This window comes from Ictidomys tridecemlineatus, chromosome 12 (genome assembly GCF_052094955.1).
Source record: "Ictidomys tridecemlineatus isolate mIctTri1 chromosome 12, mIctTri1.hap1, whole genome shotgun sequence".
Lineage (NCBI taxonomy): Eukaryota > Metazoa > Chordata > Mammalia > Rodentia > Sciuridae > Ictidomys > Ictidomys tridecemlineatus.
Window position 1 is genome coordinate 38,194,488 of NC_135488.1, and position 18,300 is coordinate 38,212,787.

Below are 18,300 nucleotides of genomic sequence, written 5' to 3' on the forward strand. Positions count from 1 at the left end.
TCCTCCTCTGCCTCAGCCTCCTGAGCTGCTGGGATTATAGGAGAGCATCACTGCATCTGGCTCCCTAAATTATTATACCTCTGTCTGTTATCATCGCATGTAATCTACTAAAATGCTTTTAAAGAATGTCTAAAGCCATGGAGAAATGCTTATGGCAAATGATTAAATGAAAATGGCCAAAAATGAAACTATACAAAGGTGATCTCAATTACACAGAAAGCTACGAAATATATGCAGGAAAACCAATTTTGAGCTGGAAACAGTTCTGTATCAATTATTTTTTAGTACTTTACACTTTGCAAGGTTTTCTTTGTTGTGTCTTTCTTGCTTTATTATTACTTTCATTTTATTTGAGTTTTCAATACTCTTATAAACAGGAAATGTTTTTTAAAATGTGAAGGGAAAGAATTTGAATATTTATCTGCCCTGACAAGCAACTCCAAACAATGCGCCACAGATCATGGAAAGATTAAGGACATACTGGGATTTAATAATATATTTCACAATCATATCAACCACCATTTTTCAAATGTTCACAGATGTACTGAAATTCAAACTTACTGAATTTGTACAGCCTCTATTTCTCACATCAACAGATACTAAAAGTAAAACCACTAAGATAGAAGTCTTTCAAAAATACATTCTCACATACATATTACCTATGGGCTACTTTAATTGATATTTCTTCTGCTACTATACCAATATATAGGAAGAGTTAGGTGATGTATTCAACGTTCAATTAATTAAGTTCTACCACATGATGCTATTGTTCTTTATGACTTTTCACCATATTCTAAACCACCTTTTCTAAGCTACTATCAAACCTGTGCTTTATGCTTTTTTATATTGTTCATACTGCAGAACAGAACGTAAAGTTATTAAATCAAATTAAACAATTGAATACCAAAATTGAATATACTCAATACCCGGAAGGGCTTTGTAAAAGCTATTTCAGATAAGCTGAGGCATTATCCAAATGTAAGGTTAATATTACTTGAAGTATACTTCCCAGTTAAGTATGCCATTTACAGTCTCTGATCTTGGGGAAATCATTCAATGTGTCCTGAGGTTTCTACAGCTGCTTCATGATAATCCTCTCAGAAATAAAATTTAATAATTTTCATTATAACATACACTATAAACCATTAGTTATTTAGTAGTAATTTAGTTTACCTCAAAGAATTATTCTCTGCTTTTTGTCTTCCAAGTTCACTTTCAGTATCCATCGCCTTTCTTGCTAGTGATTTCATTTCTTTTTCCACAGTGGTTATGGTTTCCTTCATCAAAGTCATATTTGACATTTGCTCCATACGTTCATCATCAAGCTAACAAGTAGAATGACAAAGTTACTGCCATCGCTAAAAAAAAGAAAACAGCCAGAGCAGTCTTCCTGCAGAGACATATTCCCTCTGTACAAACTAGGTTTATGGCAAAATTTACTTAATGTGATGATCAGATTAGACCTAAATGCTATGGAAGATTGTATGAATAAGGTATAGAATAGTAAGAATAAAAGCAAATCATTGTGTAGCTTTTTTATAAAGACTAATAAAACATATCAGTCTACATTTTTCATTCTGGTTCAGTTTGACTACAGTATGCACACTATCTGCAAAAGGATTTATTTGTTACCCAACATCAATAAATTACACATATAAAGTAGGATTATGAAAAGAAAAATAATTTTTCTAATTTCTTTTACTTATTATAACAAAACTATAGATCATTTTATAAATATACTCAATTAAACTTGGTGGAAAAAAGTCAAATTCTCTTAATTCTGATTTTATAGTCATAACATCTATTTATAGCATCTCAAATTCTTTATTATATCTTCATAACTAGCAATATTATCTTTAACAAAATAAAGAAGTAAAGCTACTTAAATTCCTGAGAACACATTCTAATAGTTTTTTTTAAAATAAAACACTTTGCAACTAACACAAAAAACTTTACTCACATTTTCAGAAGGAAATAAGTAAAAAGTGACTGTTTACATCATACACATCACCTTAAGGACTATAAACGCTATCTTAGGTAAGTAAAAGAACTTCTCTGAACAAAGGGAAAAAAAGGAAGGGTTTTAAAGCCACTGAGGTTATAGCCAAGTGATTTTTTTTTTACGTTATGAACTGTACACTCCAGCTCCTCAATCCTTTGCTCCAAATGAGCCTTCTCGTTAAATGCTGTCTCTTGAGCAATCTGTTTAAAAAAACAGACAAAATAAAGTGCTTTTAGTGTCAATGTTTTTGTGTTTCACACATGTTCAGATAGATAAAACTATTCCAAACCTTTAGCCTTTCTCTCAGACTATCTCGCTCTGTGGTCATTCTTCGTAAATCAGTAAAGGCCACATCTCTTTCAGTCTCTACCCGCCGGAGAATAGCATGTGCTGTTGTTGATTTTGGAGACTTACAGCTTTTCATCATTTCCCTTCGAAGTCGAGCAATTTCTTCCTGTGCCTATTATTTAAATACATATAATTTTTTAAAACAAGCTTTAAACTAAATATAATATAGCTTATACCTAACTGGTTAAAGTGCAAGCCTATATTAATATTTGTTCAGTAAGGAAATTTTACCATTTTTATTTTCAAATACGTTTATACAAATAAATGCAAGTCAATTAATTGAAATAGGAGTTTGCTTTATAATGTCTTTGCCAAGTCATTGCAACAGAGAAGGTTTTGCTAAGAAATATATTTAATATACTCCATTTATCTATTTTGTGAAATAAATTTGAAAATGGCATAAATCACACAGAATACTGGTTTAGTGAATATTGCCATAGTGTTTCTGTCTCCAAGTGTGCAAACCATTTCCATCTCTGGGCTACTTCTACACTGACAGAAAAGCCCATCAATCCTTCCCAATAGCCCACAATACTCTCTGAACATTTGTTCATGACCTCCAAGTCCCAAATCTATTGCACACCTGAAGAGGAGACTTCATTGTGTAAGTCTCCTTATCTTCTTTCTTCTTCATTGGGATCACTATCTTTTCAGTTAGTCTCCAAGTCTCAGAGAAAGATATATTACTTTCCAATTTCCATAGCTAAGTCTTCCTTAGAAACACCAGACTTCATATTCTAAAGTGCCTTCTTATAGCTCCCTGACTGAATTATAATTATTTCCTCTCAACTTGAACAGTGTCCTCTCTACTGTCTGTCTCCCCCACCTTTAATTATGTACAAGAGTTCCCTTATCTTGAAAACCTGTCACTTAATCCGACTATCCCATTTACCAGGCCATGTCTCTTTTACCCCCCCATACACACACACACAGTACTATCTGTACCCATTGCCAATTGTTCCTTACCACTCTCTCACCCCAGTATAACCTGTGTTCCATCCCTGTGGTACTACAGAATTTCAACTACTGAACTTATCAAATCTCATGGCCTTTTCTCAGTTCCTGTTCTTCATATTTTGGCAACATCTGACACTATTTTTAATAACCTTGCTCTTGAGATTCCTTCCTCCCTTGTGCTTGTAACAACTTCTACCCTAGTTTTCTGTCTTCTTTTTATCTTTCAAAGTTTCCTCTTTGCCTCTTGTAGATTATGGGGGTGGGAGGATATCTGTCTAAGAAGAGCTTTCACATTTGGAGACTTCATTTACTATGCTGTGTAGAGCCTTCACATTTAGAGACTTTATTTACCATGAGGCTCAGAACTTACCTCTAAGAAGATGACTTTTAGAGCCACATATCAGCTCCTGCTCTCTCCCCTCTCCAAACCTATATTTCTTACTGACTGATGGCAGTAACTACCTGATCATATCACCATGATTTTGCTCCATCTAACAACAAAATCACAATTTTCCTCAAACCACCAATGACTTTCTTAGTTCTTCTATTATCACAATTCTGTCATTCAAAAAGAATTTCAATTATTTTCATTTGTGGAATAAATTTGATATCGGCATAAATCACACAAAATACTGGTTTAGTGAATATTACCATAGTGTTTCTGTCTCTAAAATCAAATCTTTTCATGTCTTCCTTCATGTCTCTTATATTGGTCCCTGTATTTATTTCTACTGATGGCACCCTCACTACGTCCTTAAATGTCTTGTGCATGCACATTGTAACAATCTTGTAAGGAGTCCACAGTGTGTGTGTGTGTGTCTCCTCTAACTCTCTTAAAAAACAAATTGTTACATAAAAATAGAAATACAGAAAGATTATGTGTAAGATAATAAAAGGTTGCCACTAGGTTAAAACTGATTTTTGCTCATATTTCTCTTGCTTTAAAAGTAAGAAACTGCACACTGCTTTTAAAGTGAAGTATGAGTCCATAATTAGGTCTGTGGAATAGCCTCTACCATCACAGTCCAGAAGTGAGCAAATTATATAGAGTTTAAAGCCAAATATACAGCCTGCCTCCTGATTTTATAGATCTATAAGCTAGGAATGTTTTTTCTATTTAATTAATGTTTTATTGGTACATTATAATAGTACATAATAGTGGAAAACATCATGAAATATTCGTAAATTAACATAACATAATTTGGTCACTTTCATTCCCCAGTTTTCCTTTTTCTTTCTTCCTTCCTCCCGCTGATCTCCTGCCTCTGTTTTACCAGTGTCCCTTCTAATTTCAAGAGCAATGCCCCTTTCTCGCTTTTCTTCCCTCTTGCTTACACATATGACAGAAAATACACAACCCTTGCTCTATTTAACAGAATAATCTCAAGTTCCATCCATTTTCCTAAAAAAGACATATATACCACATTTTCTTTACCCATACATCTGTTGATAGACACCTATCCTGGTTCTATAACTTGGCTATTGTGAATTGTGTGGCTATAAACATAGGTATGCATGTATTGGTATAGTAAGCTTACTTCAATTCTATTGAATAGATAAGGGGAAGTTACACAGTTGGGTCATATGGTAATTCCATTCCTAGTCTTTTGAGGAACTGCCATACTGACTTCCATGTGGTTGTGCTAATTTACAATCCTATCATCAATGGATAAGTGTGAGGAGCCACTCTGAAGGATTCGTGCCTTCCATCCTAAAGTGAAAGGTTTTGACCAGTCACTATATTCTGTAGTGACCTGGACATTGTTCCGGTCCAGAAAGTTGAGGGCGTGTCTTCAGACATAGGTGATGCCCCTTGGGTTGAATTATACTCACCTGTCCCTTATAACCCTGGCCCTTCTGGCCTTTTTTGGATGGAACTTTCTAAGAATAGGGTCCCCCCAATAAAAGTTCATTTCCGAATGTGCTTGCTCTCTCCGCAGCCTCTTGTGACTTTCTCTTGCTCTCCCATTTGGGGAGCCTGAGGCTGATAGTGGAGAAGCCCTCCTGAAGCTTGTTTAAAGGTAAAGTGTATCTGTGTTTTATCTGGTGTCTCTGGAAATTCACATGAGCGACCTTAAATTCAGCTGCCCACATGGGTCAAGGGCAGCATATAAGTGTTCCTTTCTCCCCCTCCGCATACTTGCCATTTTTTACTATTTGTATTCTTGATGACTGCCATACTAACTGAAGTGAAATAAAATCTCAATGTAGTTTTGATTTGCATTTCCCTGATAGCTAAAGATGTTAAACTTTCTTTCATATATATTCATTGGCCATTTGTTATTTCCAAGAATTTTTTTACATGTTTAAATAAATGGCTGGTTCAAAGTGTGAAATATGATATATCAAGAACTATGTAACGTTTTGAACAACCAACAATTTTTTTAAAAAGATAAATAAATAAATAAATAAATAAACAAATGGCTGGGGAGCAAAAGAACAATTTTTCATAACAGGTAAAAATAATGTGAAATTCAAATTTCTGAGTCCGTAAAGTTTTATTATAATTTCAATTTATTAATGTATGTATCATCTACAGCTGTTTTCACCTACAACAGAGTTGAACAGTTGCAACAGAGACCACAGGGCTTGAAAAGCTGAAGATATTTACTATTTGGGCCTTTCAGAAAGTTTCTAGACTCCTGCTCTAGTTCAATATTCCTTTCAAGTCTTAATGTCTCTTACTTCACCAACAAATACAATCTGCTCTAGTCTTAAGCTGACCTATTTATCTGTTGATTTACTTTATCGTTTGCCTCATACCATTCTTTTAGGCTGGATGTTCCTTCTTGCCCCTTTCAGGATAATAGAAGTCCCATTCATTCTCCAGGGTTGAAATTCCACATCTTACAAAGATTTTCTTGATCACCCTAACTAAAAATGCTTACTTCTTTTATTTCTTAAAACATCATCCAAACCACTTACCCTATAGTAACAACAACAAAAATAAACACTATATACTTTTATCTCCCTGATTACAGTGCAGACTTATAGCAAAAAAAATTTTCTATCCTTTAGAGTAGTAACCCTAGAACTCTGCAAATAGTTAACTAACAGAAATTATGTTGTGAATCATGAGATTTAACAGTTTGGGGTTAAAAAAGCCATCTGATTCACAAAAGCTATGCATTTTTAAGCAACAAGACAGAGATAAACTACAATGTGATTTTACTCTCTGAAATTAAGTAAATTATACAGCAGTTTCCAAAATAAAATGTTAGTATTTAACACTCAAATCCTGATCTTTTTACCTTGAACTCACCAAATCCTATCATTATACATTTTCCTCATTTTCTTTTCTTTCTTTTATTTTTTTTTAATTTTTATGGTGCTTGGGATTCAACACTCAGGCCTCATGCATACTAGGCAAGTTTTTTATCTCTGAGCTATATCCCAACCCCTAGCCTCATTTCTTAGTCCAAAAATCAGACTATTTTTACACATGTGTATAATCTTTTAGAGGGTATAAGTATATGTGAGTACTCATATAAAACTAGAAATATGTTACCGTTCATTAGGAATATCTTAAGAATAAACATAATTCCCAAATATTGGTTAAATTAATTTGACTGATAGGTTTAAGAACTTCATAGAACTTAAAAAATTATATACCTCTAAAAGCACATGTTGTTACTTATAAAATTTGCTTATTTATAAATAAGTTTACCTGTTCATAAAGAAGGAAGGTCTTGTCTCTCTCAGATGTAAGAACCTTGACATTACCCTGAATTTCTGCCAAATGACGCTCATATTTTTCCAGCATGCATTTAAGTTCTTCACGATCTCTTGTTGTCTTCAAAAGCTCTACATCACAGTTTGCACCCTACAATTATACAGAATGTGAAGTTCTTCTTTCACATACGGTACTAATCTCTATTATACAAACACAATCTCTAATTCAATGAAATAGTGAAGAATAAATAACAAAAGTCACCTCCCTTTTACAACAGTTTCATCCCAAATTGCTCCAAATTTGTCTAATTACCTCCTAACCACCAATAAATAAAAAACCAATATTGTTGTCCACTCTGCCTTCAAAGACACCTTTTTTCCCCAATTTTTGTGATACAAAAATTCATGCCAAATCAAAACAAAGTATTCCCAGATTAGGTAAATCAAAGAATAACAGTCAGTGTTTGAGCAACAAACTTCAAAATATTTATAAGTTTCCAACTTACCCGAGAAGATGGAGACAGGCGTCTTGGACTTTTAGATCTACTTCTGAGCATTTTTCTCAAATTCTGAGCTTCACTTTTGTAGTAATCTCTGTCTGCTTCTAAAGTCTTTACAAAGGAATCAAGTCTAGAAGGAGATTTATTTTGTGCTTTTTCAGTCTCTAAAATTATCTTGCCAAGGAGGAAAAAATTAGGTAATTATTTAAAGCTAAACTATAGCATACTTTTCTAAAGGAAAACAAATAGATCCTTAAAAATATTAAATTTGATATTTTAAAAACTGGACATTTAAAAAACTATTCATCAATAGGTTTAAAAATGCAATTAGATAGTTTTCTTTTTCACCATTACTGGATGTGCTATATTTTTATTTGACTAAAAAAATACTCCTAATTTTGAAGAAAAAATGGTAACAAAAAAGGCAGAAATACCAAGAATATCCAAAACCTAATATAAGTCTTAGAAATAAAATGAATTTGCTTCTAAAAAAAACTTTACATGCTACTCTTAACACATTGGTCAGTTTCAATAATTGTGCATTGAATGAATAAACTGAGTGGAAGCTGAATATTACATACTTTCAAATGCACTTCCATGAATTCTGATTTACTTTAATACATTTAGAAACATTTACAATATTTTTACCTTTTTTTATCAATACTTTCTTGGGAAAAAGTTACAAACATTTTATAAAGTTTTTAAAATGTTTTAAAGGATAAGATTAAAATATTTAAACAGAGCAATTTTCATTTCATGTTATCATATAAATCAAACATAACAATTTATGGCCAGGCGCACGCCTTAATCCCAGGCAAGAGGATCAAGAATTCAAAGACAGCCTCAACAAAAGCAAGGCGCTAAGCAACTCAGTGAGACCCTGTCTCTAAATAAAATACAAAACAGGGCTGGGGATGTGGCTCAGTGGTTGAGTGCCCCTGGGTTCAATTCCCAGTACTAAAAAAAAATAAAAGAAATAAAACAATTTATGGTTTAAAAATAATACCAAAGGCAATAAAAAAATTTAATATTTTCATCTTATATTTTAAAAATTAAAATTTTCAGTGCCATTATTTAACATTTAAAAATAGTAAAGTCATTAGTAAAAACCAACCAAAAGTTGTTTTAAGAAAGAAAGCAGTGATGAAATGGAGCAATGAAAAGCATCGCTCTTTCAGATGGAGATACTGCTGTGGCCCAGTAGCAGGTGCCGATTTTTTTTTTTAAATATTTGTTTTAGTTGTAGTTGGACACAATACCTTAATTTTATGTATTTATTTTTATGTGGTGCTAAGGATCAAACCCAGTGCCTCACACATGCTAGGTGAATGCTCTATGGTTGAGCCACAACCCCAGCCTGGGGTGCTGACTTTTGAAAAATAAAATTCTTATTGCTTACAAAAGGTATGATATATATATACAATTATTTTTGTAGGTTACTTAACTGGATAAAATGATTCCTTACATATATTTTCAAAAAGTGTACTTACAGATCTAAGCCTTTTTATTGTATCTTCTAATACTATTATATTATTTTGCTGGCAAATGAGTTCAATCTGTAAAATTAGAAATAATTCATGTTAAAGATACTTAAGCTGATTCAATTAGGAAGAGCATCAAAAACAAAAACAGGAATTCACTTAAAAACAGTGAATATTTTTTTTAAAAAAGGTAACCCACCCCTGTATTTACCAACCTTTAATGGTAAAAGAACCTAGAATGAAACAAAGAGTTCCTTTAAATCACCTAATGTTTTATATAAAATAATGAGTTATATTTTACCAAATTACTCCCTATGAACTAGAACAAAATGTTATTACTAGTTATAATTCTGAATAAGAAGTCTATAAAGAATGATTAGGAAAAAAGTTTCCTCAAATTATACCATTTAGAAGAGTCTGCCTTTTCCTCAAAACTACTTTAAATAGCTTAGTTCAATTCAATCCACTTAATAGATTTTGTATCGCTCCTGCGACACTGAACCTACCAAGTCTTAAAGCACTGCCACCTATAGTCATATATGTAGCATATGTCTACACTATATGTTTGTAAAGGAGAATGACCAAGTTTTTATGTAAGGCAATAAGGCTTTCTGCTGAAAGTTAGCCTATTGGTTTAATGAACATATTTTTCAATTCATCAACTTCCCCATGTGTCCTAATCTTGCCTGCTCTTATGATTTGGACCTTAAATTTCCTCAAAGACTCATGTGTTGAAGGCTTATTCCCCAGCTAATGGTGCTATTGGGATGTGGTGGTGGGAATTTCAGGAGTTAAGGCCTGGTGCAGGGAAGTGGGGTCACTGGGGCATGCTGCTGAAGTATATGTAAGGATCCTGGCCCTTTCCTCTCTCTTTTCGCTTCCTGGTTGTCATGAGATGAGCAGTTTTCCTCTGCCACGAACTTCTGCCATGAATATGCTACCTCACAATAGGTCCAAAAGCAACAGGTCAAATAACCATGGAATGAAATCTCTGAAACTTTAAGCCAAAATTAACAATTCCTCCTTTTAAATTTATTTTCTCAAGTATATTGTGAACAACAAAAAGCTCACTCACATACTCCCTATATTTTAGATTTCAATTTTCTGAAACTATTGCTCTCTAATCATTTTTTGATGGACCTTTATTTTATTTATTTATGTGCAGTGCTGAGAATGAACCCAGTGCCTCACTCATACCAGGCAAGTATGCTATCACTGAGCCACAACCCCAGCCCTCTTCATTAAATTTTTTAAGCATTTCCACTTTATTTTATTATTTATATATGACAGCAGAATGCATTATAATATTTATTACACATATAGAGCACAATTTTTCATATATCTGGTTGTATACACAGTGTATTCACACCAATTTGTGTCTTCATACCTGTACTTTGGATAATAAGGATCATCACATTCCACCATCATTAATAACCCTATGCCCCCTCTCTCTTCCCCTCCCACCCTCTGCCCTATCTAGAGTTGGTTTGTTCTTCCCATGCTCCCTTCTCCCTATCTCACTATGAATCAGCCTCTTTATATCAAAGAAAAGTTCTCTTCTAAAATTTCTGGAAGTCTGGCAGTCAGATTTAAATTTATGAAATATTAAGAGATCCTATTTTTTGGAACTTAGAGTTTGGATAAGCTTATGAATAGTTTTGAATGGATAATTTCTAATGTTTTAATTTATATTACTACATAGACAATAAAAAGACATGAGTCTAGTAAAAATAATGTGTAAAAATTCCCATTCTAAATTAAGTATTAAAAAAATCAACAAAACAGAATATCTAATAGGACATTTTTCCATAAAAAATAAATTTATACACATACATCCTAAACATAGATAAGACAGGATAAGATATAACCAATAACATAGAAACAAAAGAAAACAGATTATATCTATGCCTAACAAGGTGTGACTAGAGCAGATGCTTTATCTTCATTATACTTTTGTATGTGGACTTAAATTCTTATAAAAAACATGTCATTTTTGTTTTTGCAGTGCTACCCAAGGCATCACCCATCCTAGGTAAGCACTGTACTGCTGAGCCACAGTCCAAGCCCATACTTGTATTATAATGATTAAAAATGTTGACTCTACTCTGAAAAATAAAATTATAACTGGCCCAAATGAAAAAATGATAATCCAGTGATTTTACTTGTTTGACAATTATTCAATTATTGTCTACTAAATGCATGATACTGTGATATGTACTGAATAAAACAAACAAAAATCTCTGCCCTTGTGGAGTTTATACTCTAGCCAAAAAGAAAAAAACAAGCTGAGCACAGTGACACATGACTGTAACCCCAGCTACTTGGAAGGCTAAGACAAAAGAATCCCTTCAAGGTTAGCCTGGGCAACTTATCAAGGCCCTATGTCAAAATAAAAAATAAAAAGGGCTGGGGATATAGTTCAGTGGTAAAGTGCTGCTGGATTCAATCCCCAGGGCTAAAATGAAAGAAAGAAAAAGAGTACAGTCAAAATATATGTCAGATAGTAACTGTGTCACTCAAAAAAATATACAATAAGCACTCATGTATCTGTTCTAGGCACTTAACATTAAAAAAAAAAAAAGTGAAGATCCCTACCTTGGGGCAACATTCTAGCTGGGATAAACAACTCAAAAAAAAAAAAAAAAAACACTAATGAATAAATTACATAGTATACTAGCAAAAGTTGGAGTCAGCACACCACACTAGATGTGGCACTATCTCTCTTGGATCACTGGCTAGGGAACGGGTGGGCAACTGCCATACAGAACATGTCAGGCAACCCTAGGGAGCTGTTCACTTAGCAACAATCAGAGGCCTCCTGCCAACAGCCAATAACCATCTAAATAAGCCATCTTAGAAGCTAATTCTCCAAGAATAGTCAAGCCAAGACCGCATCCTGCCATTGTCTTGTCAATTTCCTGAGAAACTGTGAACCAGAACCACTCAGGTAAGCCACTCTTGAATTCCTGGTTCATGGAACCTAAAATATAAATGTTTGCTGTTTGAAACCATTAAGGTTTAGGAATAATTTGTTACAGAGCAATAACTAATATAATACTCAAAACATGTTAACTCTGTTGACCTTTAAAAATATGACTAAAAGTAAACTCCTCCCAGTAAATAAATTTAATACTATCTCAATTCCAGACAAACTAACAGCAGCTTTAGCCTCAGACCCTACTTCCTAGTACTTATAGCAAAATCTCCAATGCTATAGGAACCCAAACACTCTTTGTCAACAAATTAAAAATTTTCGTTTCAAGTTCTGTCCACATATTATGCAAGGAATCTATGTCCAGTGATTATACACCTAAATAGCACACCCAATGATGTGGGAATGGTGACAACACACTTGATATTCATATTCCCAATGTCGGGCATGCATCTCCTATTCCCCATTCTATCTGCGACACTGATTTACTGAGGCTGGAGGGTTCCTCAATTCAGGGCATTCTACCAATTCAAAGCATCTCTTTCCATTTTGTTCTCTATTAAAATTTCCTACATCTTCCCTGCATCAACAATACTATCTCCAAAACTGCTGCCCAGATCTTCCTTGAAAGTTCAGATAGCTTTCCAATTCTCAAACGCATCCAACATTCCAGAAATACTCTTGTCTGGGCCAGGCAAAATTTCCATTCATGAATTTAATATTTTAAGGAAATCCTAGCTCTTATATTTTAGATGTTTTCCATATTTCTTATATTTTAGATGTTTTTCCTTTTGAAAGCAGAGAATTCAGCCTAACACAGTTCTTGCCCTCTCTGAAGAATACTGACCCTAAATAACCCTTTAAACTAATGACTTCTAAAAAGGGCACTCTCATTGTGGGAATTCAGCCAATCTAGGCTTCCCTCAGTTTTGGAAATAGTGCAGTTTATTTTTAATTTAAAGAAGGAAAACAATAAAACCTCAATTTGGTAATTTTTATAATTATAGAAAGACTGAACTCAAATTTACCATTAAACTGTGAATGAAGGATAACTATTATTAAATAAAGTAACAGGCAAACTAAAGGCTTATTATTGAGAAATGCTAAAATATACAAACTACTTTTAAATGTCCTTCAAATATGTTAGTAGCATCCATTAGAAGGTAAATTATTTACAAGTTGAAGACAAACCATTCTTTTCTACTCTTTTAAGTAGTCCTTCTAGGACTTCTTCAGGCAAGACTCTGACAGAGGTGAGTGTGTCCTTACATTAAAGTAATAAACTTTTAGTATTTAAATAGCCCACTATTAGACTTTTCATTGATTTAGTCTTATCTTTTACACAGTCTAGGAAAGAAAGATTACTGCACAAAAACTCACAAGCCTAGAGTTCATCAACCAGGTTTATATATTTCAAATTACTATAGCAACTAACACTATATTAATATGTTCAGTCTGATCATTTATAAATTATATGCTTCATTATATGCTACAGACTCTTGGTATGTTAAAATGATATTAAGGAACAACATATATTAACAATTATGTCATTACATACACAATTTACAAATTTGGTGATAAATAAAATCCAGATAAGCACAATATCACATTTATCATTTAAAAGTTCAATAGGTTGTGTCTTGCATCTAAGCAATTAGGCAGCAAGAGAAATGAAACTGTATTCATTTTATAATTATGCTTAAATCCCTGGTTTCTAAATTTTATGGCAGAGTACTAAAATTCAATTGAGAAATATAATGTTTAACAAAATGCCATAAAGCTACCATAACTAAAATTATATGGTACTGGCACAGAAAAGGAAAATTAATCAAAGAGGCCACATAGTCCAGAAATACATCCACAGACATAGGATGTACTATTTAAAATGACTTTAGGGCTGGGCTTGTAGCTCAATGGTAGAGCATTTGCCTAACACATGTAAGGCACTGTTTCTCAACACTACATACAAATATAAAAATAAAATAAAGGTATTGTGTCCATCTACAACTAAAATTTTTTTAAAAAAAACTGGTACTTTAGGGCTGGGGTTGTGGCTCAGAGGCAGAGCGCTCGTCTAGCACGTGTGAGACGCTAGGTTCGATCCTCAGCACTACATAAAGTAAAATAAACTATAACTAAAAGTAAATATTAAAAAAACTGTTTAAAAAAATGGTACTTCATATCACTGGGGAAAGACAAAACCAATACAGTTTACTAGAACCAAATGAAATTCAAGAAACACTAAATTTTTTAAAAGACCATAAAAAGGATTAAAACTTTAGAGAACTTTTTTGTAGTTCTTGGGATGACGGGAATTCCCTAAACCAAAGCCACAACTCAGAAGTCATCAAAGAATGAATTAGTAAGTTTAATTGCAGAGAAATTTAAATCTGGGTAAAATCCCTTCATTAAATATGAAATAAATGTACATGAAAATGAACAGATGTAAATAAATAGATCTACCTCTTTGTGGATTTTTCTGCAGAGAAAAGGATTGGGGAGGGAGAGCAACAGTCTATTTCCAACATCCTGTTCCTGTTGTTTTGAAATTGTTATAATGACTACATATTACTTAGAAAACTTCTTGAGCAAAAATTTTTAAATAAAATGTGAGAAACATAATTTAGTCCTTTGTATAGATATTTAAATATAACGTCAAATCTAAAAAGCCTCCAGTTAATATGAGAATGTCATTTTTTCCATTATATTTAATAATTACATGTCTAAAATAGAATTAAGACCCCAACCGTGGAAAATCTAGTAGTACCTTTGCTCCTTCAAGTTCCTTATCGGCAGTATCCACCACTAAATTTTTCTCTTTTTCTAGTTGCTCTGCTAGTTGGTCAATTTTAATCAATTCTTTACAAAGATGCTCATTGTGGTTGGTTAAATCGTTTACTTGACTGCTTACCACTTCCTTACTATGCAAGAGTTTCCTAACGCATTCTTCCAAGCCATGATTTGTCTGTTTGAGGTCTTCAATCTGTTATAATTAGAAAGAGAATAATCACATTAAAATTTTATTTAGCTTCCTTCTGAGGATAGAAACTAGGTGAGTGTAATCAGAAAGGGAGATTTGCTTCCTGGGTAAAGAGATTTAACTGTATAACTCTTTGTATCATACAAATATATTACCTACTTGAAAAAAGTATTGAGTGAAAATTTAAAAAATTTTAGCCATTTATTTATTGTAATGCTGGAGATCAAACCCAGGGACCTCATGCATGCTAGGCAAGGGTTTTAACAGTCACATCTTCAGACCAAATTTTTTTTAAAATGTAAGCTATATCTTTTTCTTATCTTTGTATTTATTTACTATTTTTACAGTCCTAGGGCTAGAATCCAGGGCCTTGTGCATGCCTACCACTGACCTACATTCCCAGCCCTAACCTATGTCTTTTAAGATAACTTCCAGTTCATTAAAGAAAGGACTTGAACAGGATTCATGTTTAACAAACCACTCAAAAAAAGAGCCAATTATTTAAACGTATAATAAAGAAACCACAGTCTTAAAACTAATGTAAATAAATATCATTAAGAGTTCTTTGGAATTAAATTTCTAGTTACTGTTATCAAAATATGTTAACTTCTTAGAAAAGTCCTTTTGAACATAGTAACTTACTTGACTAAGCTAAATACCAAATCAATCAAGTGTTTGCTGACTACTATGGAGGACCACAGCTTTCCTTCCCAGCCCACTATCAAACCATCAACGGTGAAGAAAAGGGGCTTTTCTATCACGAAGGTATCCAAATGCCTTTAAAGGAAAAAAAAACATATTAGACCCACTGAACAATTATATCAGAAATTATGCCATCTATTCCACAAATACTAAAATAGATTAGATGCCTTCCCTCAGAATTTTTGTTTACTGAAGGAAATATGTTAAGTACAATAACAGAAACATCTATGAGACAAAATAGTGGCACAAACCCTTACATATTTAACAATTTTTTTCCCCTGAGGTACTGCCGATTGAATCTAGGGACTCTCCCATGCTTAGTCAAGCATCCTACCACTGAACTACATGCCTACCTTTTTTTTTTTTAATGTTTATTTTTTAGTTGTACACAATATCTTTATTTTATTTATTTATTTTTATTTGGTGCTGAGGATCGAACCCAGGGCCTCGCACGTACTAGGCGAGCACTCTCTTGCTGAGCCACAACCCCAGCCCCCATGCCCGCCTTTTTATATTTTTATTTTGAGACAGGATCTTTCTTGCTAAGTTGCCAGGCTCATCTCGAACTTGTGATCCTCCTGCCTCAGCCTCCCAAGTAGATGGAATTATAGGCATGTGCCACTACACCCAGCTCTTTAACAGTCAATTATTGAGCACCTACTATTTTCAAGACACAGAGTTGGTGTCCTGTAGAAGATGTAAAAACACAAAAACAAACAAATCAGAAGAAATAGTCTGTCTTTGAGGAGTATCTAACATTGTTAAATCTCCAATCTCTTAATTCTAACATTAGTCTTGCCCTGACCTTAACCTTCTCAAATAAGTAGAGAGAGATCTTCTTTCAGATCCTAAACAACAAAGTTTACTTTAAAAATGTAAACTTTGCAATTTGTCACTATATATCAAGAATATCCTCCAGGTCATGAATTATTTTTAATGATATATCCTAGTATCAACTATTTCACCCCACTAATACACACCAAGAAGCATAAAAAGTCATTCTTTTACTCCAATCCTTGCTTTGGCATTTTGTAAGGCACACTAATTTATGAGATTTTGAGGTAAAGAGTCTAAATTATCAAAAATGTGAAACAAAAAAAAATTTAAGAATTTCTAAATAAGAAGGGAAAATAAAGAAAAAAGGCTCTGTTTACTTAGTTCAAACTCTTATCACAGCTGGCCTGAGCCTGAGCCACCTATTCTCTTCTCTTATGGCCTGCTACCATATAATAAAAATTCTTTGAAAACACAATTTTGGAGTCACTACTGTAACCTTATGATGACTAATCACACTGAGAGCAAAACAAAAATGCCATTTAAAACCCCAGCCCTACTCACCTGTCCAGCTCAAACTTCCCAACATCTCCAACGTATATACAGTGAAACTCCAGATACACTATAAGAAATAATCTCACTGAACTCACTGTAAAATATATTTTAGGGAAGTAACTGAAATGTTACCCACTATATATCACAGAATACTCTTTAGGAGAATTCTCAGGGAAAAACTCTACTTAGTCCTCAATTTCAGGAAAATATATTCCTCTTTTGGAGTCCCTAATATCTATGGACTATTTAACTACTATTTCCTTGTTTGTCTTTGCCTCACAGTACTTCAAAGCCAAATCTATAGCTCACCTGAAGCAAAATTTGTACAGAATCCATGTGCAGAAGTCTATTCATAGTTCTCAATTCAAGCTTTTACTGTTTCATTATTTTCTCCTATCTATATTATCTCCACTATTTTCATCATCAGTTTTTGTTATTTTTTCACAAACTATAGGATGTGGGGTAAACAAATTTCAATTTATCTATCTACATGAATTTTCTCTTTGTGCTGTCAACTATGCTACATTTCTCAGCAAGAAGGATATGCAAAATATATGGTTAACCTCCTACTACACCAGCAGAGGTTAAATGCTTCTCCTTTTCCAAAGATGCTCCAATGAAGCCTCTCATTCAGCTTTATCTCAGTATTTTATAAGATGTATCAAAATCATTTATTTCCCTGTCCCTTCCACTAAATTCTAAGCAACATAAAGGATTCTATCATTCATTTCTGTATCATACATTATGTGTTTCAAACATAATACTTAAATGATTGTTAAATGAGTAAATAAAACAAATAAATTATCAATAAACAAATGAAGGCTGGAGGTGTAGTTCGGTGGTAGAGTACTTGTCTAGCATGCGTGAGGCCCTTTCAAGACACAAGCACTTCAGAAGAGGCAGCATACAGAAGTAGGAAGGATGTGGACTTTGGCAATTAAGAATGAAATTCTCTGTTTTCACTCATGTAACCTTGAGCAATTTACCATATTTTAATGAACCTCAGGGATGCATCTGACTTCAGAGAAAAATAAATGGGAGCCTCTTCAGCTTCATCTGTTAAATGGACAGGATCCCTGCAATTTGCAGGGTTGTTATGAAAGTTCAAATAAAATTTCTGAAAGACTACATAAACTCAACAGTAGTTTTTATACAAATTTTTTTTTAAAGCTGTATGTGGTAGTGTATACCTACGGTCCCAAAATTGTGGAAGGCTGAAGTAGATGGATAGCTTAAGCAAAGGAGTGCAAAACCAGCCTCAGCAACAAAGTAAGATTGTCTCAAAAACCAAAATAAAAATCTTATTTTTGAATTAAATAAAGATTCATAGGAAAGTTGGAGAAGTAATACAGAGAAGTCTCTTCTGCCCTTCATCCAGTTTTCCCCAATAACTGCAA

General features: G+C 33.4%; 1 protein-coding gene across 8 annotated transcripts in view; it reads right to left on the reverse strand.

Moving 5' to 3' along the window:
* The window catches only part of Tsga10 (testis specific 10), a 291,349-nt gene that overhangs the window by 256,963 nt on the left and 16,086 nt on the right, over nucleotides 1-18,300 (reverse strand). For 4 of the 8 annotated variants that reach the window (XM_078028528.1, XM_078028530.1, XM_040270782.2 and 1 more), the window contains 7 exons: nucleotides 14,660-14,875; nucleotides 8,970-9,035; nucleotides 7,486-7,653; nucleotides 6,975-7,130; nucleotides 2,292-2,462; nucleotides 2,125-2,202; nucleotides 1,174-1,325 (listed from right to left, as the gene is read on the reverse strand). In XM_078028528.1, the coding sequence (XP_077884654.1) occupies nucleotides 1,174-1,325; nucleotides 2,125-2,202; nucleotides 2,292-2,462; nucleotides 6,975-7,130; nucleotides 7,486-7,653; nucleotides 8,970-9,035; nucleotides 14,660-14,875 (1,007 nt within the window). Of the gene's footprint in view, nucleotides 1-1,173; nucleotides 1,326-2,124; nucleotides 2,203-2,291; nucleotides 2,463-6,974; nucleotides 7,131-7,485; nucleotides 7,654-8,969; nucleotides 9,036-14,659; nucleotides 14,876-15,514; nucleotides 15,650-18,300 lie in introns of those variants that run through there. The other 4 variants (XM_078028531.1, XM_078028529.1, XM_078028532.1 and 1 more) reach the window with 4 other exon arrangements.